We start from the raw sequence: 25,525 nt of genomic DNA on the forward strand, positions 1-25,525 counted from the left end.
CAGGAGTGTTTATCGTTTATCCTAGACACCAACTTGTAGCCTGAGGGCTGGTTAGATGGCCCGTAGATGTGTTTTGTTTAACCTGCACAGTTTTGGAGGGGTTGTTGTTTTTTTTTTATCTAAATGGAGTTAGTTGTTTTCAACCATAAATGGGACTGTTACTATTTAAAAGCCAGATTCTATATAGAAATCTGTCTTTTCCACTTACGTTGAAAAGGAAGACTTGGCAATACCAGGCCTGCATTTACTCATGGCAGCAGTTTGTGGCAGTAATAAGCAGCTGCTTCTTTAGATGGGGCATGTGCTCTCCAGTTTGCCTCAGTCCCTAGCACTTCCTGTTGTTTTACACACACCTTTAACTCACTTACATTTCCTGCCTTGCCCCAGTAAGTATTTAGATATTTGAGTTTGTAGCTTTTGTGGAAGACAGTGGGGAATTTTTAAGAAGGAGAATGATGTAATTTATGTATTCATTAATTCATCCCACACACATTGACGAAGTACACACATATGCCAGGTTGTACAGTGTTTAAAGATGAATGAATCCCTGACATGATGTGGGTTACAAGTTAGTGGGAAAATGATGAAAATAGCATTTTAGGAATACAGTAGTATATGGATTTGGGAATAGAGACATTGATGATTGAAAGACCAGAGACTTGAACAGTCCAAGTCTAAAGTAGTCAAGGCTGGAATCTGAATTCAGGGGGACTAGGAGGGGAAAAAGAAAAAGAGATGGGAAAGAAATTGCAAACGAAAATCACCAGTTCTTATAACAGACTGGAATATAGAAGGCATGAGAGAGGAGAATGCCAAGATGAAGAAGATTTTGATTTGTGGATTAGGAACTTTATAGTGCTAACAGACAGGAAATTAGAAGGGGAATCCATTGAACCTTTCCATGTGTCTGGGGCAGTTGTACCGAGGAAGGGGGGCATTTGGAGATGCCAGTTCGAAGTATCTCTGGTTTTGAGTTCAGTGTTTTCGAAAGGAAAATTTAATGGAAATGTCAAGATTGAATGCTTAGGAGTAGCTACCACTCATTTCATTCTAGGATTCCAAGTAAATACCTGGAGAAGAAATGTCTTTTTCTAAAAATCTTTAAAAAATAAATCTTTGTTTTTAAATTATGGTTGACATACAATATTATATTTCCTGTGTATAACATAGTAATGAGACATTTACACAACTTATGAGGCGATCACTCCCGTAAGCATAGTACCCACCTGACATCATGTTTTTATTACAATATTATTGATTATATTCCCTAAGCTGTACTTTATTCCCTGTGACTGTTTCTAATAACTGGCAGTGTGTGCATCTTAATCACTTCCTCTTTTTCACTCATCCCTCCAACCCCATTCCCATCTGGCAACCATCAAAATGTTCTCTGTATCTTTCCTTCTGTTTTGTTTGTTCATTTATTTTCTTTTTTAGATTCCATCATACAAGTGGAATAATTTGTCTTCCTCTTTACTTAGCATAGTATCCTCTAGGTCTACGTTGTCAGAAATGACAAGATTTCATTCTTTCTTATGGCTGAGTAATATTCCCTTGTTTATACAGAGTAGGGCAAAAGTAGGTTTCCAGTTGTTAGTATGAAAATAATACAATAACTAGTAGTAATGCAAGAATATACTCTGAGTTTTGTGTACTCACAACCAAAACCAACTTTTGCCCCACTCTGTGTACACCTCTTCTTTATCCATTTGTCTATCAATGAACACTTGAGTTGTTTCCATATTTCTACTACTGTAAATAATACTGCAGTGAACATAGTGATGCATATATCTTTTCCAATTAGTGGTTTGGGTTTTTTCAGATAAATACCCAAAAGTGAAATTGCTCGGTCCTTCTTTGTCTCCTGTTATAGCCTTTGTTTTAACTTAACTTTTTTTCATTTCTATTTGCATATATCTTTTTCCATCCCTTTACTTTCAGCCTGTGTGTGTTTTTCAATCTGAATTGGGTCTCTTGTAGACAGCATATGTATGAGTCTTGTTTTCTTTTTTTTCCCCAATTTTTTTATTTAATTATTTTTCAAGTACAGTTTTCTGTCTATTACTCCCATCCCCTCCCACACCCACGTGCTTCCCCCCTCCCTCCCATTTCCACCCTTCTCAGTTGTTGTCCATGTATCCTTTATATATGTTTCTTTAAATCCCTCCCCTATTTCCCCTGGAATTCCCTCCCCTCTTCCCTCTGGTCACTGTCAGCCCGTTCTCTATTTCAGTGTCTTTGGTTATATTTTGTTTGCTTGTTTGTTTTGTTGTTTAGCTTCCTGTTAAAGGTGAGATCATATGGTATTTGTCCTTCAACACCTGGCTTATTTCACTCAGCATAATGCTTTCCAGTTCCATCCATGATGTTGCAAAAGGTAGGAGCTCCTTCTTTCTTTCTGCAGCATAAAATTCCATTGTGTATATGTACCATAGTTTTTTTATCCATTCATTTACTGACAGGCACCTAGGTTGCTTCCAACTCTTGGCTATTGTAAATTGTGCTGCTACGAACATTGGGGTGCATATGTTCTTTGGGATTGGTGTTTTAGGGTTCTTAGGATACAATCCTAGCAGTGGAATTGCTGGGTCAAAAGGCAAGTCCAATTTAAGTTTTCTGAGAAAATTCCATACTGTTTTCCATAATGGTTGTACCAGTCTGCATTTCCACCAACAGTGGACCAGAGTCCCCTTTTCCCCACACCCTCTCCAACATTTGTTGTTTATTGCTTTGTTTATGATAGCCATTCTCACCGGTGTAAAGTGGTATTTCATTGTGGTTTTAATTTGCATCTCTCTGATAGCTAGTGATATTGAGCATCTCTTCATGTGTCTCTGAATCCTCTGTGTGTCCTCCTTGCAGAAGTGTCTGTTCAAGTCCTTTCTCCATTTTTTAATTGGGTTAGTTGTCTTCTTAGAGTGAAGTCGTGTGAGTTCTTTGTATATTTTGGAGATTAAACCTTTGTCTGAGGTATCATTGGCAAATATGTCTTCCCATACAGTTGGTTGTCTTTTTATTTTAGTGCTGTTTCCTTTAGCTGTGCAGACGCTTTTTATTTTGATGAGATCCCATTTGTTTATTCTTTCCTTTATATTCCTTGCTCTAGGGGACATATCAGTAAAAATATTGTTGCATGAAACATCTGATATTTTCCTGCCAATGTTCTCTTCTAGGACTTTAATGGTGTTACGGCTTATATTTAAGTCTTTTATCCACCTTGAATTTATTTTGGTGTATGATGTAAGTTGGTGCTCGAGTTTCATTTTTTTACATGTCGCTGTCCAGTTCTCCCAACACCATTTGTTGAAGAGGCTATCTTTACCCCATTTTATGTTACTGCCCCCTTCGTCAAATATTAATTGACTGTAGAGAGTTGGGTTTATTTCTGGGTTCTCTATTCTGTTCCATTGTTCTATGTGCCTGTTTTTATGCCAGTACCAGGCTGTTTTGATTACAGTGGCCTTGTAATACACTTTGATATCAGGTATTGTGATCCCTCCTACTTTGTTTTTGAGTCTTGTTTTCTTATGCTTTCAACTACTCTTTTTTAAAAAAAATTTTATCCTCACTCAAGGACATGTTATTTCATTGCTTTCAGGGGAAGAAAGAGAGAGATAAATAGATAGATAGATATCAATTGGTTGCCTTCTCGTACATTTCCTGACCAGGGATCCAACACACAACCTGGGTGTGTGCCCTGACTAGGAATCGAACCTGTGACCTTTCAGTCTATAAGATGATGCTCCAGCCAACTGAGCCACACCAATCTGGGCAACCAACCTATATCTTTCGATTGGAGCATTTAATTCATTTATATTAAAGGGACTGTTGATAGGTATGTAGTTATTGCCATTTTATTATTTATATTTTTGAAATTTTCAACTTTTTCCTTCCTCTTAAAGAAGTCCCTTTAACATTTCTTGTAATAATGATTTGGTAATGATGAGCTCCTCCAGTTTTTTCTCGTCTGGAAAGCTGTTTATATGTCCTTCAATTCTGAGTGATAGCTTTTCTGGTTTTACGTCCTTGCTTTTTATCACTTTGAATATTTGTCATTTCCTTCTGGCTTGCAAAGTTTCTGCTGAGAAATTAATTAGCAGTCATATAGGAGCTCCCTTTTAGGCAACTAACTGTTTTTCTCCTGTTTTTAAATTTTTTTAAATTTTCATTTATTGATTTTAGAGAGAGAAAGGAAGGGAGAGAGAAATAGAGGAATGGAGATAGAGGGAGAGAGAGAAAGAAAGAAATGTCAATTTGTTGTTCTAGTTCATTGCATGTGCCCTGACTGGGGACCAAACCCACAACTTGGGTATGTGGGGACGATGTTCTAACCAGCTGAGCTACCCAGATGGGGCCTAACTGTTTTGCTGCTTTTAAGATTCCCCGTCTTTAACCTTCAGCATTTTAATTATGATGTATCTTGGTGCAGGCCTGTTTGGGTTCATTTTATTTGAAACTCTCTGAACTTCCTGGCCTTGCCTGTTTCCTTTGGCAGGTTAGGGGAGTTTTCAGTCATTATTTTTTCAAATAGGTTCTCAATTCCTTGCTCCCTCTCTCCTCCTTCTGGTACCCCTATGATGTGAATGTTGGGATGCTTTATGTTGTTCAAGAGGCCCATTAAATTATCCTCTTTGGTTTTGGGGGGGCTTCTTTTTTCTTTTTGCTGTTCTAATTGAGTGTTTTCCACTGCTTTGTCTTCCTAATTGCCAATTCAGTTCTCTGCTTCATCTAATCCTCTGTTGAGTCCCTCTTACATATTCTTTGTTTCTGACTGGTTCTTTTTTATGTTTTCTATCTCCATTTTTATGTTTCTTTTCTCTTTGTTAAAGCTCTGAGTTCATCTACTCTTCCCCTAAATTCACGGAGCATTCTTATAACTAGCGTTTTGAACTCTGCATCTGGTAGAATTGCTTGTCTCCATTTTGTGTAGTTCTTTCTCTGGAGAATCTGAGAATCTGAACATTGTTCAGATTCTGTCTTGAATGTATAATTTTCAGGTTTATGTTGCAGAGGTAAGTTTAACTTTCTCTTTCTGAGAGAATGAAAGATAGTATATAAACTCAAATGCTTAAAGGTGTTTTCTGAGGACCAGTAATACTTCAAATCTGGGCCAGTTGGCAGTCTTGTCTCTCTCTACCAAATATTTCTTCAGTACCTGAGTATTAATGCTACCATTGTGTGATTGGAAACTTTTTTCTGTGTGTTTTGTAGCATGAAGGAAGTTGTTACTCTGTTAATATAAATATTTTCACTCTATCTTTAGTATTTAATTTCACTGTTAGGTTTGTTATCAAGATAATAATTCATATTCTTACTCATTCCTAAATATATTTGACTTTAATCTGAAGTATTTAAATTCATTTTTACCCATAGGAACAAATAGGACATTGCATGAGTTGTAGTTTTTTTATTTTAATTCTTTTCGTTAAGTAAAACATTGAGACTAACAGAAAAAATGGAAAGTTTCAAGTGGTGAGATATTTTCAGAGAAGTTAAAATTCCATGTTTTTTTTTTGCATTTTATTTATTTTATTTTTTATTTTTTAAAATATATTTTATTGATTATACCATTACAGTTGTTCTATTCCCCCCTTCATTCCCCTCCACCCGCACACTCCCTCCCCCACTATTCTCCCCCCCTTAGTTTATAACCATGTGTCTCAATTTCTTTAGATTCTATATTTCCCCCACTATTCTCGCCCTCCCCCTATCTATTTTCTACCTATCATCTGTGCTATTTTCTGTGCCTTCTCCCCCCTTCTCCTCCTCCCACCACCGTTTCTAACCCTCCATGTGTTCTTCATTTCTATGGTTCCACTCCTGATCTAGCTGTCCTCTTGGTTTGCTTTTGTTTTAGGTGTGGTTGTTAATAACTGTGAGATTGCTGTCCTTTCACTGTTAATATTTTTCATCTTCTTTTTCTTAGATAAGTCCCTTTAGCATTTCATATAATAAGGGCTTGGTGATGATGAACTCCTTGAACTTGACCTTATCTGAGAAGCACTTTATCTGTCCTTCCATTCTAAATGAAAGCTTTGCTGGATAGAGCAATCTTTGTTGTAGGTCTTTGGATTTCATGACTTGGAATACTTCTTTCCAGCCCCTTCTTGCCTGTAAGGTCTCTTTTGAGGAATCCGCTGACAGTCTGATGGGTACTCCTTTGTAGGTGACTGTCCCCTTATCCCTTGCTGCTTCTAGGATTCTCTCCTTCATTTTAGTCTTGGCTAATGTAATTATGATGTGCCTTGGTGTGTTCCTTCTTGGGTCCAACTTCTTTGGGACTCTCTGAGCTTCCTGGATTTTCTGGAAGTCTATTTCCTTTGCCAGACTGGGGAAGTTCTCCTTTATTATTTGTTCAAATAAGTGTTCCACTCGTGGCTGTTTCTTTCCCCCTTCTGGTACCCCTATAATCCGGATGTTGGAACGTTTAAAGATGTCCTGGAAGTTCCTAAGCCTCTCCTCATTGTTTTGAATTCTCCTTTCTTCATTCCTTTCTGGTCAGATGTTTCGTTCTTCCTTCTGGTCCATTCCATTGATTTGAGTCCCAGTTTCCTTTCCATCGCTATTGGTTTCCTGTGCATCTCCCTTCATTTCAATTAGTTTAGCCTTCATATGTTCCTCTAATTTATGACTGTAGTCTACCACTTCTGTGAGCATCCTGATAAATAGTGTCTTAAATTGGGCTTCTGAGAGGCTGGCAATCTGTTGGTCGCTTAGAGTTATTGGCTCTGGGACTTTGAGTTCTTCTTGCACCATCTTTTGGGCTGTTCATGCCTGTTAAGTAGCAGGATTGGAGCCCTAGGTTTTCACCAGAGCAGGGCAACTCAGTCGCTGAGTTGTGACATTGTATGTGGGGGTGGGGTCAAAGAGGGACAATGGCTTCCCTCTGCCGCAACCCCCACCGGGACCGCAGCCACCACCGTCGCCAGGCCCACGCGTTTCGTTCCACTGCACGCGAGTGTGCCACCGCTGTCAGCACTCCACCACTGGGTTCGCCCCCTGGGGCCTGCGAGGTCCGTCTCACTGTGCGCGAATGTGTGACCTTGGTCATTCTGCCCCACACCCCGACTGGTTCCGGGCTGCCTGCGCACCTAGGTCGGGGGATCTGTCCTGCCCGACCCAGCTCTACTGCTGGCTCCACCTCTCTTACCGTCCCCGTTGAACGGTTCATAGCTGTCAGACCTCCGTATAATTCCGTTTTCTGGTCTTTGGGTGTGTCCTAGTTCTCCAAAACTTTTGTTATATTCAAACTTGGTTGTGGGAGAAGGCACAGTGTTTCCACCTATGCCTCCATCTTGGCGGAAGTCCCTCCATGTTGTTTTTAATTTTTAAGAGTTAATATCTTTGCAATACCGCATACTTTCTAAAGCAAGAAGTATGTAAGTAGTGTTAATAGCATGTGTGAAAAGTGCAAAGAGAGCTGAACACAAAATATACAAATACTGTATATAACCTAGAGTAGGCCAGTCTCCAAGAGGGCCCCCAGTGATCCTCCCCTCCCAATTTTTATACCCTGGTGTATTCCTTTCATATATTTCGTCAGGGTTGGTCTGTATGACCAATGGAATATGGAGGGAATAAGAGTGTATAAGCAAGGCCAAGACTTTAAAAAATTGCTCCTTCCGCCTTGCTCTCTCTTGGATTGTCCACTGTGGAAGAAGCTAGCCACCATGTTGTGAAGACATTCAAGGCCCTATGGAGAGTTTGCATGAGAAGCAGGTGAGGCTTCCTTTCAACGTCCAGCCAGCAGCTTGCCATCCATTGAGTGAGTCCTCTTGGAGGTGGATCCTTAGCCTGGATGAAGCCCTCAGATGAGTGCAGTGTCTTAAGAGACCCTGAGCCAGAATACAATAAAGCCACTCCCAAATTCCAGAACTACAAGAAGTTGTGAGATAATAAATGTTTTATTGTCTTAACCACTAAATTTTCGGGTTATTTGTTGTGCAACAGTAGATAACAAATGTACAGCCTCCTAAAATATTTATTTGTTTAATGAATAAAAAAGAATTTGGACAATGTAAACAATGTTTAGTATCCTTTATATCCTGTAGATTTTTTAAAGTTTATCACAAATTTAGCAATTTGAAAGTAGTTAAAGAACTTCAGTTTAACTGCAGAGCTAATAGATTCAGAAACATAAAATTATAGTCATATTGTTTCTCCTGAAACAATATGACTAGATTAGGTATTCATTAATCCAGTGATCTTCAGCCAGTGTGCCACAAGAGTCCCACTGGTGTGCCGCAAGAATTTTTAAAATATGCAGTACCTGACTATTTAGTTAGGGGCACTGACCTTTCCAACTTTATTTCCTACTATAGTTAGGCACACTCTGTTCGCTATCCTCAAGCCCCCCAGCTCCCCCTTCTTTTTATCCATGTCTTGATTCATATTGTTCTTTTAAATTTTTACTTATTTATTTTTAGAGAGGGGAAAGGGCCAGAGAAAGAGAGGTAGAGAAACATCTGTGTGTGAGAAATACATCGATTGGTTGCCTCTTGCACACCCCTACCTGGGAACTTGGCTTGCAACCCAGGCATGTGCCCCAACTGGGAATCAAACCTGTGACCTTTTGGTTCACAGGCCAGCTCCCAATCTACTGAGCCACACCAGTCAGAGCCACATTGTTTCTTTCTACTGAAAAGCACTCCTCTCCCATCCTAATTCCCCTCCTTAGGACACTCCTCAAGTGCCGCCTCTTTTATAAAGCATTCTGTGATCATCCCAGCTGGAAGTAATTTCTCCCTGCTTCCAAGTCTCAGAACATGGTAACTGCTACTTGTCACATTTTAACTTTACAGAGGTAATTACTCAACATGTATTTTATTTTTCCTGTTTAGTCTCTTAAAGTGCAGGTCTAAGATGATTCATTGTTGTGTGCTCTACTTGTGAGCAGCATTAAGCAACTGATAAGTTCTGGAATGGCTAAGTTAACGAATTATTATGCACGTTCCTATTCCAGGAAGTAGGCTTCCTGGGATAGAACAGCACTCCTGTCCATGGTTGGTCTGGAGGATAATGGGGATTTGAGGGTGTGATACATAGCCGTAGTAAGACATGAGGAAGGGCAGTGCTCTCTGACCCAGTGCTCCTGCAGGGACCATTAGTCCAACTGTACCAAGTCCATTCAAAACATACATACTGATGTCTTAACACATTCCAGGTTCAGTGCTTGGCTTGATAAATATAAAAGATATCATGTACCTTCACCTTAGACACCCTTCAGATCGATAGCAAGATGTTTCAGGGCTCTGGCCCTTGGTGTTGCGTGTAAGAGTCCCAGATTATACCCCCAAAGTGAGTCACTGCTCACTGTGCTGAAATCTGTCCCTGACACACCTTATTGGACCGACCTTGGTTTTGCTTGGCATGGCTAACTTATGTTCTAGGTGGCTTGAGTAATCTGTTCCCATGGTTTATCTTATTTAAAAATTTCATTCTAGTTACATTTTAAACTTGCTTTGTGTTTAATTTTTAACTCTGTAAAAGCCAACTTTGCTGTGCAGCTCGGAAGAATTGTCAGTGGGTACTGTTACATTTCACTGTTTTTAGACTTTTGGGTGGACCTTTCTAGTCCCCTTTCCCATTTCATTATTTTCCACTGTTGGGAAATGCTGTGTCATTTTATTTAAGTCAACTGATACAGATATATGCTGAGGGAGGAAATAGACAAAATAACAGGTGTCACCATAAAATTGTACATACAAGAAAAGTAAGTCACTTCATTTTGAAATCTGTTTCAGTGCCTCCAGAACCATCCTTTCTCAACCTGCCGTCTTTATTCTGGTGCACCTTTATATTCCAGCCACCCTGAATTCTTGTAATACTTAAAGTCTCAGAATTCTTTTTGTGTCACTTCACCAGTGACAAGAATTAATTTTTGCCTCTGCTTCAGGACTCAGCTTAGGCCTCTTACCCCTTAAGAAATCTACCACTCCCACCTTCATCCTTCTTCTAAGATGAGTTACTTGCCCTTTATGTCCATCTCTGTCACACCCTGTGCCTATTTCTGTTGGAGAACTTAGCATAATACATTATAGCTGCTAGTGTACTTCTCTGTTTCTTCTCGTAAGCCGAACTCTCCCCAGTAAATGGACCTATATCGAATTCCTCTTTTGTATCTATAAGTGAGCCCAGTGTCTGTTATATATTAAGACAGTCAGTAGATGCTTATTAATTAGATGATTCAATGCCCAGCTTTCTAAACTAATTTCAAGGATGGAAGCCATCAAGGAGTACTATTAAATTCTCTCCTACTGGGCTAATGTTGTAAAAACATGAGCTCCTAGGGAATTAATAACACTATTACATAGTTACATATTTGCAATTGTAAATATAACATTATTAAATAATACAGTAAAACACTAATTAATAGGCATTAATACCCTGTATAAAAACAATACAGAATTCAATTTCTGAGCAACTTCTGCCCTGCAAGCAGTAATCTACTAGTTAGCACTTAACTACCATAAAAACAGATGAACCAGGTTACTGTGTACCTAGAAAGGTGTATAAGGGAGGAGTGAAGGATAAAGAAGGCAGAGAATTAGCAAAATGCCACACAGATAGTTGCAAACTAGCACAAAGGTGAATGCTGTTCATGAACTTGACTCAGCAGGGCTGAGAGAGGAGCAAAGAGCAAAAGGCAAACAACAGTGAAAGCTGGATTCACCGGGAACAGGCTCGAGGAGGTGAGCACCTGGATGGGGCACAGGTCCTATGGTATTGTGGTCTCTCAGGCTCTGGGTGACAAGGAAGGTGGGAGTCCAGAATGTGAAGCTCTGGGAGGCTGAGTAGGGAGGAAGAGTGTTTACTATGAGACAAAGATACTGAAAAACGCTGTAGGAGGAGATGTGCATAGTGACAAACACTGGCTGGCACCAAAGTCTCAATGAAAGGAATTGAAGATGGGGCTTTCTTGGGGGTGGATAGGAGATAGAAAAAAACACTGAGAACAATTCAGAAAGTAATGGATTTAACTATAGTTCTGTATACTCTGCAGTTTATACAGAGTAAATCTGTATACATTATTTTGAGTAGCATATAAAACTTTTTATATAATTGACACATTTGGAGAAATGATCTTTACTTGAAAGTTTTGGAATATTATTCTTCCAATGGGTAGGTAATCTTCCTTTGGAAAGAAGTCAGCTATTACATTCTTGTTCAATGGGTGAGATTCAGTACCTGAGCTGTTGGATCACTGTTTGTTCCTTCAGAGTATTTGTTCAACACCTACCGAGTGCTAGCTCTGTCTCAGCACCAGGAACACATCAGTGAACAAAACAGACAAAAACTCCTGCCCAGGTATAGCTCACATTGGGAAAGGGGTGGAGGATGGGGAGCAGAGAGTTTGGAAAAAAATAGTAAATTGTATAGAGCATTAGAAAGTAAGAAGTGCCATGGAGAAATGTAACATGGAAGGAAGGTAGGAGATGTGCATGTGACTAGGTAGGTTGTAATTTTCAATAGAGTGAACAAGGTAGGTCTCACTGAGAATCAAATAACATTTGGGCAAAGACCAATGAAGTGAATGAGTAAGCTGTGCAGGCTGGTGTCATGTAAACAGGACGCCATTCTATAAACTAAATTGTAAGCCTAATACCATGCTTAAAGTAGCTAATCTTAAAGAAAAAATGAGATTAGAAGTGGTGTTAGAAGGTGGGGGTTGAGAACAAAAGGACCATTTTATGTGTTCATCCTTTGCTTCCTTTAAAATCTGTTTAGTTTTACACTGAACAACTGGAATGACTGTGGTTTTCACTCCATGAACTGGAAACCTAGGATGCATTTTTCCCTTTGAGATTTTTTTTTGGAATCAAAACAAATGTTTGCTTAATGGAAATAGAAGCTGGAGAGGTTTTTTCAGAAACCACAATAATAGACAAAACATGAATGAGCCATGAAGAAGCTGCAGTGGCATCGGTCACAGAGAGGTGGGTGGGTTGATGACTGGAGAGTACACTTCTTGAAGGAGAAAAGGGACCAAGTGTTGAATATGGTTTGAGCTCTGAAGAAGGCAAGGATCTTATCCACTGTGAGATGAGAGTTAGCATAAATGTAGTAGCAAATTATGTGTTAATGCTCAGAGAATCTTAAAGGTGGTTTTTGTTTTCAGTTATGTAGCTTGTTCTACATGACCAGCCTATTTGTTGTAAGAGAAGAATCAGCCAAAGGGAGTAATTTGAGATGTGAGTATGAATCTGGCCAGGCAGCTGTCCTGGTTTCAGTGGTTGATTTCCTGGGGTGAACTTACCTTTGTGTAAGATTCTAAAAAATTTCCTTTCCTAACCAGTAGTTCTCATTCTTAACTTCAAAAAAGAATTTCAGCCTCAAACAGTATTCAAACTGATAATTCTAACTCTGCCTTTGTAGTACCTCAGAACAATTCTATATTAAATAGTTTTGAATTCCAAATGCAGTTTTAATTTGCTTTTATTTTTGTGATATGTCATCTATGGGAGAGAGATACATTTTGATTACAAGAAACCCTAGGAGATCAACAAAGTTATAAATGGTTGAAAATCCTCAATCAGTACTCCAAGTACGCTGAGTATTTTGTTAGAGATAAGGAGACCGGGAAATGAGGACTTTGGAATTAGATCTTGTGTAACCAGTAACTATGGCTTGCACAAGGTGAAATCCAGAGATGAAAACTGTATCAGAAGACCCCAAAAAACTGTTTTGGCACATCAAAATTACAACTAAACTACAGAACAGCCATCATTTAGCACCTGAAATCTAACTGGATGGAAATTCTACAACTAGGAATTTAAAGAAGAAGCCATATTGAGACTGGTAGGAGGGGTGACATGCAGAATGCGTGGGTTCCACGCCCACATGTGATGGATTAAAATAGGGAGGGATATCTCAGCCACAGAGGACGACCTCCCAGCCCCACACCAGGCCCTCCAGCCCGGGGTTCCAGTGCTGGGAAGAGAAGTTCCTATAACTTCTATCTATAAAAACCAGTGGGGATTGTGGCCGAGTGAGATGGAGGACTTTGGAGTCTCAGGCAGTTCCTCTTAAAGGGGCCATGCTTGGACTTACTCCCTGTGAGCTTCAGAACTGGGCAGCAGCTTGAAAGGAACCAGGGACATATGGGAAGGAACTGAATTGTCTGGATCATGGAGAGACCTAGAGGGGTAGCTTTCTAGCAGACAAAAGTACTGGCAGAGGCCATTATTCTTTTAATGAGACACCCCTTCCCCCAACAAGCTGGCAGCTGCATACCAGGTCTGACCTTCAGATCTTTCAACCTGGCTCACACTGTTTACACCACACTGACAATTCCCTGAGACCATGCCCCACCCAACTTGTGGGCCCACCCAAGTTGTTTCCATGCAAATGGCCTGTCTTGGCTCATGCTTCAGATTTTCCTAAAGTCTCTCAAATAAGCAGCAGCTGGCCTTAGTGTGCCCCATGCCTCTCACTAGAGGCCCCGACCCTGGCACTAACAGCAACTGGCCTTGGTTCTCAGCTTAGTCTCACTGGGGGTACATCCAAGCTCAGCACAAGCAGCAGCCATCTGCACATTGCTTTGCAGCTCATGCTGGGTGGCCTGGGCGGAACACAGGCAGTGGCTGACTTTGACCTGTACCTCCTGGGGGGACTCAGAGCCGGTACACCCAGTGGACCACTTCAGACCACCCAACCACCTCCACAAGCAATACACTCCCAGCGGGCACCAGAGCCCTGCCAAAGTTAGTCTTGCTCTGTGGGATGGACCCCTGGACAGCTGATCCTCCATGGTGGTTGGTGGTCACGGCCAGTCCTTGTAGCTGATCAGCCTCGGGGTATAAATCCTTCCCATTGACATGCCAACAGCAATCAAGGCTCAACTACAACAGGAAGGTGTACGTTGTCCATACATGGAGAATGGGGAGGCTATGCCACTAGACGCTACAGGGCACCTACTACATAAGGCTACTCTAACAAGCCCAGGTGATGTAGCAGCTCTACATAATACATAGAAACAAACCCAGGGAGGCAGCCAAAACGAGGAGACAAACATGTCTCAAAGGAAAGAAAAGAACTAAATTTGACTTCTAGTCAAGGTGGCAGCATAGGTAAACATGGCTCACTGCCTTACGCAATCATATCAAAATTATATCTAAAATATAGTGCAACCATCACTCAGAACTGTCATAAATTGAGTTGAAGTCTGACAGCTGTGGAATTAAAGGACTCACATCCATCCAGACTAGTAGATGGGCCTCGTCCTATATCCACGTATGGTGGGTAAAAATTTGGGAAGGATATCTTGGGAGCAAGGAGTCCTAGTCCCATACCAGGCCCTTGAACCCAGGGTTCCAGTGCCAGGAGGATAAATCCCCAAAACTTCTGGCTACAGAACCCAGCAGAGATTGAGTTCATGGTAGAAGCTTCTGGAGTCCCAAGCAGTGCCCCTTAAGGAACCCACACATGGACTTACTCAACTCACTCACTCTGAGCTCCAGCACTGGGATAGCAGCAGCTTGAAAGGCACCAGTGGCATACAAGGAAGGACTGAAGTATCTGGCATCAAGATGGAAGCTCGGGGACACTTTCTCCCAGACAGAAAGGCAGGCAGAGGCCATCATCTCTTTTCTGTGCCCTCTCATGACAGAGCCACAGAGCTAGTAGGCAAGGTCCATATCTGAGATTCCATCAACATGACTAACTGTGTGCTGCACCTGGGAGATCCCCTGAGACTCCATCCCACCCAACTTATGGGCCCAATCCAAAAAGTTAACCTCGACTTTTCTAAATGAATGGCTTGTCTTGGCTTGTGCCTGACAACTTGCTAAATCCTATCAAACAAGCAACAGCTGGCCACAGTGAGCTCCCAGCCTCTCTACTTCTTGCTAAGTGGCCCCATGCCCAGCACTAGCAGCAGCCAGCCTAGATTCATAGCTTGGCTTCTGGGAATCCCAAGCCCAGCACAAGTAGCCATTTCAGATTGCATTATAGCTCAAGCAGGATGGCCCTGGGCAAAACACAGGTGAGGACTGACCTTGGCCTGCACCGCCTGAGAAACCCCAAAACCTGTATACCCAGTGGACAACTATAGACTATGTCAAACAACCACCACTTTGCCCCTGCTCAGCTGATCCTCCACAGAGGGTGGAGGTTGTTGGTCAGTGGTCACAGCCAGTCCTTACAGCTAACTGGCCTGGGTAAATGCCTCCCATTGACCTGCCAACAGCATTCAAGGCTCAGCTGAAAGAGGAGGGAGTACTCAGCCTGTACAAAGGGTGCACCTTGAGTACCCAGCTTGGGTGACAAGGGAGACTGTGCCACTGGACCCTACAGGACACCTACTACAATAGCCCACATGCTACCAAGACAGGGAGTCATAGCAGCTCTACCTAATACATAGAAACAAACACAGGGAGGCTGCCAGAATGAGAAGCAAAGCAACGTGGCCCAGATGAAAGAACAGATCAGAACTCCAGGAAAAGAACTAAACAAAATGGAGATAAGCAATCTCTCAGATGTAGAGTTCAAAACACTGGTTATAGGATGCTCAAGGAACTTAGTGAGGACCTCAACAGTGTAAAACGATCTAGTCAGAAATCAGGGATATACTAATTAAAATAAAAAAACAGTTTACAGGGAACAATAGTAGAGTGGATGATGCTGAAATCAAATCAATGATTTGGAATATAGGAAGTAAAAAACAACCAATCAGAATACCAAGAAGAAAAAACAATCCCAAAGATGAGGATAGTGTAAGCATCCTCTGGGATAACTTCAAGCATTCCAACATTTACCTCATAGGGGTGCCAGAAGGAGAAGAGAAAGAGCAAGAAATTGGAAATCTATTTGAAAAAAAATAAAGAAACCTTCCCTAATTTGGAAGGAAATAGACATGAAAGTTCAGGGAACACAGAGTCCCAAATAAGATGGATAGAAAGAGGACCACTCCAAGACACATCATTATTAAAATGCCACAGGGGAAAGATAAAGAGAGAATCTTAAACACAACAAGAGAAAAACATTTGGTTACCTACAGGGGAGTTCCCATAAGACTGTCAGCTGATTTCTGAAAAGAAACTTTGCAGGCAGAAGGGACTGGCAAGAAATACTCAAAATCATGAAAAGCAGGTACCTACAGACTAGGTTGCTCTACTCAGCATTTGGAATTGAAGGGCAGATAAAGAGCTTCCCAGACAAGAAAAAGACTAAAGGAATTCATCATCACCAAACTGTTATTATACGAAATGTTAAAGGGACTTATTTAAGAGAAAGAAGATGGCCCTGGCTGGTGTAGCTCAGTGGATTGAGCACGGGCTGTGAACCAAAGGATCGTCAATTTGATTCCCAGTGGGGGCCATGTGAGAGGCAACCCCATATTGAAGTTTCTCTTTCTCTCTAAAAATAAATCAATAAAATCTTTAAAAAATGATCGAAACAATAAATACATGTCTATCAATAGTTGAATCTAAAAAACCAACTAAGCAAACAAAAAGAACAGACACAGAATTGTGGATATGGACAGCATTTTGATGATTGCCAGATGGGAGGGGTCGTGGGGGGTTGGTGAAGAGGTGAATGGATTAAGTACAAATAGGTGATTACAGAGTGGCCATGGGGATGTAAAGTACAGTACAGGAAATGGAGTAACCAAAGAACTTACACACATGACCCTTGGCAGTGAATAATGGTACAAGGATTGCCTGAGGGAGTGGGAGGTGCTGGGTGGAAGGAGGTAAAGGGGGAAAATTGGGACAACTTTAATAGCATGATCAATAAAATACAATTTTTTAAAAAAGAGCCAAACAAATGGAGACAAGCAATCCACTAGATGCAGAGTTCAAAACACTAGTTATGGGTATGCTCAGTGACTTAGAACTTCAACAAAGATATAGGAAACATAAAAATGAATATAGAAAACACAAAAAGAACCAGTCAGAAATGAAGAATGCCATAATCGAAAAATACAGACAATAAACAGTGGAGTAAATGAACCAGAGGGTCAAATCAGAGATTTGGAATATAAGGAAGCAAAAAACACCCAATTAGAAAAGCAAAAAGAAAAAAATCTAATCATTCAAAAATGATAATGTGCCCTAGCTGGTGTAGCTCAGTGGATTGAGCGCAGGCCTGCGAACCAGACGATCGCGGTTCGATTCCCAGTCAGGGCACATGCCTGGGTTGCAGGCCAGTTCCCGGCAGGGGCCAGTTCCCGGCAGGGGCCAGTTCCCAGCAGGGGATGCATGAGAAGCAACTAAACATATGATGTTTCTCTTCCTCTCTCCTTCCCTTCCCCTCTAAAGATAAATAAATAAAAAATTTTAAAAAATGATAATGTAAGGAGCATCCAGGACCACTTCAAGTATATTAACTTCATAATCATGGGGGTGCCAGAAGGAGAACACAGAGAGCAAGAAATTGAAAACCTATTTAAAAAAGAATGACAGAAAACTTTTTTTACCTGGTGAGGGAAATAGTCATGCAGGTTCAGGAACCACAGTCTCAGACGAGGAACCCGAGAAGGCCCACACTAAGACACATCAGAATTAAAATGCAAAAGGTTAAAGAGAAAAAGAATCTTAAAAGCATCAGGAGAAAAGCATTCACCGTATTTTTTCCAACCACAAGATGCACCTAGGTTTTAGTGGAGGAAAATGGGGAAAAATTTTTGAAGCAAAAAATGTGGTAAAATATTTAATAACATAAATAACATAATATTTCACCAATGTAAATATAAACGGAACTCAACAGCAGCATTAACAACCATTATTCCTCCCAAATTGGTGGGGTGGGGAGGGGGAATGTGTCTTATAGTTTGAAAAATATGGTGGTTACCTACAAGGGAACTCCCAAAGACTGTCAGCTGATTTCTCAACAGAAACTTTGCAGAGCAGAAGGGATTAGTAAGAGATAAAGTGATGAAAAGAAAGGACCTACAACCAAGATTACCCAGAAAAGCTATCATTTAGAATTGAAGGACAGATAAAGAGCTTCCCAGACAAGAAAAAGCTAAAGGAGTTCATCATCACCAAACCAGCATTACATGAAATGTTAGAGTCTTTTTAAGAAGAAAAGAAGAGATAAAAATATAAACAATAAAATAGTGGAAATACATATTCATCAACAATTGAATCTAAAAAACAAAGGAAAAAGCAAAACAGAAATGGACTCATAGATACAGAGACCATTTTGACAGTTGCCAGATGGGAGTTGGGTTGGGGAGATGGGTGTGAAGGGCGAAGGGATTAAGAAGCATAACTTGGCCTTGGCTGGTATAGCTCAGTGGATTGAGTACAGGCCTGCGAACCAAAAGGTTGCTGGTTCGATTCCGAGTCAGGGCACATGCCTGGGCTGTGGGCTAAGTCCCCAATTGGGTGTGTAGGAAGGGCAACCACACATTGATATTTCTTTTCTCTTTTTCTCCTTCCCTTCCCCTCTCTAAAAATAAATTTAAAAAAAAACAAGTATAAATTGGTTGTTACAGAATAGTCATGGGTCTATAAAGTACAACATAGGGAATATAGTCAATAATATTCTAATAATTATGTATCATATAGATACATAGATACAAGATTTCTCACACAGATACAAGATTTCTAGGTAACATAAGGTCTAATCACTGGGGTGTATACCTGAAACTAATATAATATTGTATGTCAACTGTAATTGAAAAATTAAAAATGATTTTAATAACTGTTTTGAGCAATGTACATAAGGGGAATTAAGGAAGCCTTAAATGTTAGAGGGTAGATACAACATTAATACCAGGAGAAAATACAGCCTATCCAGGAGACATTCTCCCATGTCACCTTACTCTAGGTTTTCATCATCATTTGTATCCAACCTACCAAAGTACACAAATCCAAAACAAATAATGCTGAACACTAGTGCTAAGTTTTATGCCTTTGCTAAGGACACATAAAGAAATAGAGTCTGTATGTAGCCCTGGCCAGTGTAGCTCAGTTGGTTGGAGTGCTACCCTATAAACAGAAGGTCACGGGATTTGATTCCTGGTCAGGGCACATACCTAGATTGCAGGTTCCATCCCTGGTCGGTGCCTACAATAGGCAGCCCATCAATGTTTCTCTCACATTGACATTTCTCTCCCTCTCTCTCCCTCCCTTCCCCTCTCTAACCATGTCCTTGGCTGAGGATTAAATAAGGAAATAGAGAAATAAAATAATGATTGGATGTTGACTTAAAAAAAAGGAAATATAGGGAGTAGCTTGCCACAAAGGAGGCAGTTCTGAATCAGAAAAAGAAAGGTTGGCAAGAGGGAAGACTGTTTTCTGATAACATCTACCACTGACCTGCTTCATTACTTTGAGCAAGTCATTGAACCTCTCTGTCGTAATTTGCCCATCTGCCCGAAGTTCTTATGGTGATACATGGCCTGAAACCTGTGAAGGATGTTTAAAAACCATAATGACCTATTTAAGTGTTTTTAAATTAAGTTGATTATTCCCTTAAAATGTGGTATGTCCAAGCCATTGGCAATGTTGTTGGTCACAGGGGGCAGTTCAGTGACCTGATTTTTGAAGGCTGTAAACAACTCTAACTCAGAAATTGAAGCTCCTTATTATATCAAAAAGAAGAAAGAGGGAGATGGGTGAGAGGGGTTCAGTATATGATCTAAAAACAAGATTGTCAAAATGGAAAGAAGAAAATTAGACGCAGCCCTGGCTGGTGTGGCTCAGTGGATTGAGCACCTGCCTGCAAACCAAAGGGTAGTTGGTTCAATTCCCAGTCAGGGTTTATGCCTGGGTTGCAGGCCAGACCTCCAGTAGGGGGTGTGCAAGAGGCAGCCATGCATTGATGTTTCTCTTCCTCCCTCCCTTTCTGTCTAAATAAATAAATAAAATCTTTTTAAAAAAATAAAAGAAAATTAGACCCAATAATAGGAGCAGGGTGGCAAAGAGAGCCTTTGAATAGGTGAGATCCACCCTACAATCAGAAGCACAGCATGAGCCCTGACTGATGTGGCTCAGTGGGCTGAGTGTTGGCCCAAAAACTGAAAAGTGGCCAGTTCTATTCCTGGTTAGGGCTCATGCCTGGATTGGGCACAGGCCAGGCTCCCCGGTTCGGGGTGTGGGAGAGGAACTAATCAATATTTTTCTCAGACCTGGGTGTTTCTCTCCCTGTCTTTCTCCCTCTCTTCCCCTCTCTCTAAAAGTAAATAAATAAATAAATAAATAAATAAATAAATAAAATCTTGTTTTAAACAAAGCAGAGCATGGGAAATTATATTTTAAATCCCAATTTCCTTTTGCAACCAGATAGCATTCAGAAAAGGTGCTAAGAGCCCTGGTCTAGCTTGTTGTGCTGGTTATTAGAGAAGGAGCACCTTAGAGAGAGGGGTGGGGCTTCTACAGTGTTTACAAGTGTAAGCAAAAAGGCGAGTGGATCTGACCTTGTGTGTCTTTGTCCTGTAAGCCTCTGCAGGTGTTTGAGCAGCTCTGCTTCTGCAACAGAAGCCTAGACTCGCCGCATCTTGGGACGAGAATGGCCACTTCCCGGGGGGCAGCCTTCTTCATGCTGGTGGCATCGTGTGTGTGCAGCACCGTCTTCCACGGAGGCCAGCAGACTTGGTTTGAAGGTGTCTTCCTGTCTTCCATGTGCCCCCTCAATGTCAGTGCCAGCACCTTGTATGGAATTATGTTTGATGCAGGCAGCACTGGAACGCGAATTCATGTTTACACCTTTGTGCAGAAAACACCAGGTAAGTAAAACTGGGACCCTCATCAGAGGTGATAAGTCCATACTCTTGCATCTCCTCCCAGAAACAAATATGCTGAGGGTGTGTGATGTGAATTACAGAGTCTTATAGCTACTGAATATCTTTCTTCAGAGGACATTTGGGAATGTGACTGAGGACATATGGTTCAATTCAGTGTGAAATTAAGAGATCTGGGCTGCCTGTGGTTTGAAACCCATGTGTCCAAGAAGCATAGCTGTAATTTGTCTTTCCTTTTCTCTAAAGGTGGTTGGTACTTCAGGGTGCAGAATATTGAGGGTATTGGGGATAGCCTTGAGAGAAGGATCACTACCATCCTTGGAGAAAGGGAGGAAGGGATCCTGGAGATTAATTTTTTTCTGAATGTCCAGTATTCCCTTTTCAGGTTATATAGAGAGCCTAGGGGAAGGAGTAGGAAGTGGGCGTACACCAGAGAAGTGACAGGGGAACGCTTGAGGGTTGTCTGTCACCCTCTGTCCTCCTGCTCAGTACTCCCACAGACCATTCCTCAGAGGTGGGAGTACCTGGAATAGCTTGGGGAATAGCAGGTCAATCCTAGTAGGTCAAACGACAGAGGCCGGTATCAGAAGCAGCCTAACTTTTGGTAATCAGCCATCTCTCTTCTGTTTTAATCTATGGACAAAATAGGACAACTTCCAGTTCTGGAAGGAGAAGTTTTTGATTCTGTGAAGCCAGGCCTTTCTGCTTTTGTAGATCAACCTAAACAAGTAAGTGTTTATACAATTACAATTGGGTGTTCAGGTTCTCAGTGCCTTGATAACTTTACCACACCACTGTTGTTAAATATGCTGTTCACTACTGGTAGTGAGGTTAGGTGTGAGATCGGTTTTCTCCCCTTTGCTCATCTGGACGACAGTAACCACGTACGGAGGCTAGAATAGATGGTGGTCGTGCAGGGGTGACACCATCTCTTGAGATTGCTCCCTTCACATTTACTGTTCAAGATTTTGAGTTGAAGCCTTCAGCTGCATTGATCAATATAGGTACAGGAGATGGACACGAAGTTCTCCAGGGTGTGAGGTGTAACCATTGAGGGAATGTAGACCCAGTGAACTCCGTTTCAAGATGCCTTGCTATAGGACAAAACCCATTCCTGTACTCTAGAAACTGGGCGAGAACACATGAGGGGGAAATCTTTGGCAGTAGAGGATGAATGGAGAGTTTCACTGTGACTGCATTTCACACTGGAGCACCCACAGCATGCAATGCTCAAGTGTCAGAGGCCACATTAAAATAGAATACGGCAGAATGTTGAACTTTGGTAGCAGATGTAAGGTACTGTTCATTAACCAAGGGAAAACTAGATGTTAAAAATGGGTTGAACTTCAAGAACTGAGAGGGTGTTTATTTTCTCAACTCACTGTTTTAAAATGGCAAATGTACTAGAAAACTAGCAGCAAGCAACTGCATTATCAGCAACCGAGTTGACATTTAGAGAAAAAGATTGTGTTATGGTTGCTGTTATTAATTATAATGATCAAGAGATAGCATGTTGTCAGAATAAGTGTTTACTTAGGGAAACTGGATTTAAAATAATGGTTTTGAATTAATCATAAATTGAGCATTTACCATGTACCATGCATGTAGGTGCTGGTGATGCAAAAATGAAATTGTCATATTCTATCCTTATGGAAATCATAAAAAATGTGGCATAATAACAGCTATAGCTAGCATTTGTGTGGAAACTGCACACAGTCTGCATCATCTAATGTACACTGCAGTTTGTGGTGGTACGAGGCCTATCTCACATCTCGTAGCTGAGGGGGCCCAGCCTCAGGAAGCCCCTGTGCTGGGCCACAGAGCTAGCAAGCAAGTCTGCTAACTCCTAATCCTTCCTTTCCTTCACTATACTCAACTTTCTGGCCTGATGCTAATTTATATGAAACACAAAATAACAATCAATTAAAATGACCACACTGTAAAAGAATCATTTTTATTATTAACCAAAGTGAAATGCATTCTCCTTTAAAGAAGCCCACTTCTCTAGGTCTCCACAGAGCAGAGAGGTAGCCCTCTGCCCCCACTCCGGTTCCTCCCCCAGAGTGCGATGAGGGCTTGCACAGTGCCCCTCTGTGGCCTGTTCACTGATGAACGGCTCGTCTCTTTTTGAAGGGTGCTGCGACTGTTCAAGGACTCTTAGAGGTGGCCAAAGACTCCATCCCCCGAAGTCACTGGAAGAGGACCCCAGTGGTCTTGAAGGCAACAGCAGGGCTGCGCTTACTGCCCGAACAGAAAGCCCAGGCTCTGCTCTTTGAGGTAATTTTTGAAATCTTCATCTTAGATAATCCTTTTCCCCTATATAAATATTTTTTTGTGGATTAAAAGCCCTCTGGAGTGTTACTCGACCACACCTATTCCACCGGGGCTAAAGCATTGTGGTGACCTTGGGCTCTTCGTGGAGAATGTCTTGCATACAACTGAGTACATCCATTTCAAGTGCACAGTTAAATGAGTGTTGACAAATACAGATGTTCCCTTGTGCCCCTTTGAAGTCGGTTTCCCCTCCCATGAAACCAGGCAACCACTGATCTGCTTTATGTCGTTGTAGATTGGTTTTGCTGATTTGTACATTTCATGTGAGTGGAATAATATGGTTTATATTCTGTTTTTTGTGTGTCTAACTTTTTTTCTCTCAGTGTCAGAGATTGAGGAGAATCATGGAATTGTGAAGTATGAATGATTTTTAAAGATAATCTACTTTATCTCGCAGATCAAAACTAAGTCCAAAATAAATACAGATTTTAAAAACTCAATATTTTTAACATTGTATTTTTTATTATGCAAAAAACATCTACATTAATACAATTAGTAAGATTTAATATTGTGAAGAATATATGTAGAATCCCATTATCAGAGCAAAAAAGGATTCTCTATTTCAGGTGTGTCAGCTAAGTCTTGTAACTCCATTCTCCTTTGACTGACAGCACAGAGGGCTGAAGTCCAAGGACAAACTGCCCGGAATCTCTTCATGAGATTCTGAATCTCAATTCCTCATTCATTTATTCACACGTTTATTCATCATATGAATGCTTCACTGTGTACTGGGCACTGGTGAAGTTACTGGGAACATAGATCAGGGAAGGAAAATGATACTGTCATGGAACTAATTGTGGTTGCCAAGACAAAGTATAGTTTATACAAAGTACAGTCCATACAAAGTACAGTCCATATGTCAGGTTCTTTAGAAAAAAAAGAGTAGAGTGAGGCAGACAGGGAGTGCTGGTGGTAGAGTGGGGGAGATGCTATTTTAAATAGAGTGGTCAGGGAACACCTCACTGATAAGATGCCTTTGATCAGAGATCTGAAGGGAATGCAGAAACAAGCCACGTAAAACGTTTGTGGGTAGAATATTCCAAGCTAAAGAAACAGGTGCAAAGGCCTAAAGCAGGACTGTCCTTGGTATGTTCGAGGAACAGCACCCAGGTTAACATGGCAGGAGGAGAGTGAATTGACGGAAGGGAGGAAGTAAGAGATGAGGTCAGAGAGGTGGGAGGGGTTTATCACGTAGGACATCAAAGGCCAGCATAAGAACTTTTTGGCTTTTTCTCCAAGAAGCCGCTGGAGGGTTTTGAGCTAAGGAGAGACATGATTTTTTTTTTAAGTGAGAAATTTCTTTTTTAAAAAGATTTTATTTATTTATCTTTAGAGGGGAAGGGAAGGAGAGAGGGAGAGAACATCAGAACATCAATGTATGGTTGCCTCTCATGGGTCCCCCGCTGGGAACTGGCCTGCAACCCAGGCATGTGCCCTGACTGGGAATCGAACCAGCAACCCTTTGCTTCACAGGCTCGTGCTTAATCCACTGAGCCATACCAGCCAGGGTGCCAATGTCTGTTTTTAAAGCATCACTCTGGCTGCTGTATTGAGAATAAGTTGTGGCAAAGGCATGGCGTGGAGAGGGCAAGAACAGAAACTCTATGTTTATTCCTATTTGCTTACTTATTGTTTTTAAATGTTTGTTTATGGATCACTTAACTGACTTCTCCTGTTTAAAACAGGAATTCAAGAGGGTCCAGAGGTCACTGCATGAAGTGTTTTGTCATATCAGAAATGAAAACAGCCACCAGACTAGAATTTTTCTTATTCCTGTTTGGAAGTAGCCCTGCCCCACAAGATAATCATATAAAAATGAGACATAACACTCATACCCTTGACCTGTATTTACGGAGAGCCAAGAGCGTTTGTGTAGGATCTTCATTTTCATGTTCTAAAATAGGATAAAGAAATCTAAATCTGGGGTCTGTCTAAACTCTTTTGAGGCCCCAGCCGTGTGCCAGGATTTGACAGAGGCTGACCGTAGAGGACCGCAGCCTGGGGCCCTGAGCTCCTTTACTAGGAAGGAAAAAAGCTGTAGAATTTGGCAGGAGAGCAGCAGGAACTTCCCTGTAGCCTCAAGACCCACCCAGGCCCAACTCTTCTCTACTCTCCTATTTTATCTGCTCGTCTAGGAAATGCAATGAGAAGGGGCCTCCTAGAATTATCCAGGTAGAATTAATCAGGTGTTTTTTTAAAACTGCAGGATCCTGATTAAGCTGGCAGGGTCAAATGTATGCCCTTTCCTTGGTCCAGTTCACCTATAAATGTAGATGGTTTGGTTGGGATTTATTTAAAGTCAAGGGAATCCCTGTATTTTGTTTTTACAGGAAACCAACAGTAACTTGCATAGTTCCTTCTCTAGTTTCTTCAGGGAAGAAGAATGAGTTCTGCTAAGATTTTATTTAGGGAAAATGAAGAGAGTAGTTTCTAAGCCTTTTAGGATACAGCTAAAATATGGAATTCTATTTAACTGCCTTGGAGAATTCAGATTTTTTC

General features: G+C 41.2%; 1 protein-coding gene across 4 annotated transcripts in view; it reads left to right on the forward strand.

The window, feature by feature from the left end:
• Positions 1 to 25,525, forward strand: part of ENTPD5 (ectonucleoside triphosphate diphosphohydrolase 5 (inactive)) — a 41,806-nt gene that overhangs the window by 3,400 nt on the left and 12,881 nt on the right. The window contains exons 1-5 of one of the 4 annotated variants that reach the window (XM_037031396.1): positions 10,431 to 10,691; positions 12,119 to 12,191; positions 20,392 to 20,677; positions 21,341 to 21,420; positions 22,826 to 22,969. In XM_037031396.1, the coding sequence (XP_036887291.1) occupies positions 20,461 to 20,677; positions 21,341 to 21,420; positions 22,826 to 22,969 (441 nt within the window). In that variant the 5' untranslated portion in view covers positions 10,431 to 10,691; positions 12,119 to 12,191; positions 20,392 to 20,460. Of the gene's footprint in view, positions 1 to 10,429; positions 10,692 to 12,118; positions 12,192 to 20,391; positions 20,678 to 21,340; positions 21,421 to 22,825; positions 22,970 to 25,525 lie in introns of those variants that run through there. The other 3 variants (XM_037031397.1, XM_037031398.1, XM_037031395.1) reach the window with 3 other exon arrangements.

Source organism: Sturnira hondurensis, unplaced genomic scaffold (genome assembly GCF_014824575.4).
Source record: "Sturnira hondurensis isolate 20B ecotype Veracruz unplaced genomic scaffold, ASM1482457v3 Scaffold0021143, whole genome shotgun sequence".
NCBI classification, from domain to species: Eukaryota; Metazoa; Chordata; class Mammalia; order Chiroptera; family Phyllostomidae; genus Sturnira; species Sturnira hondurensis.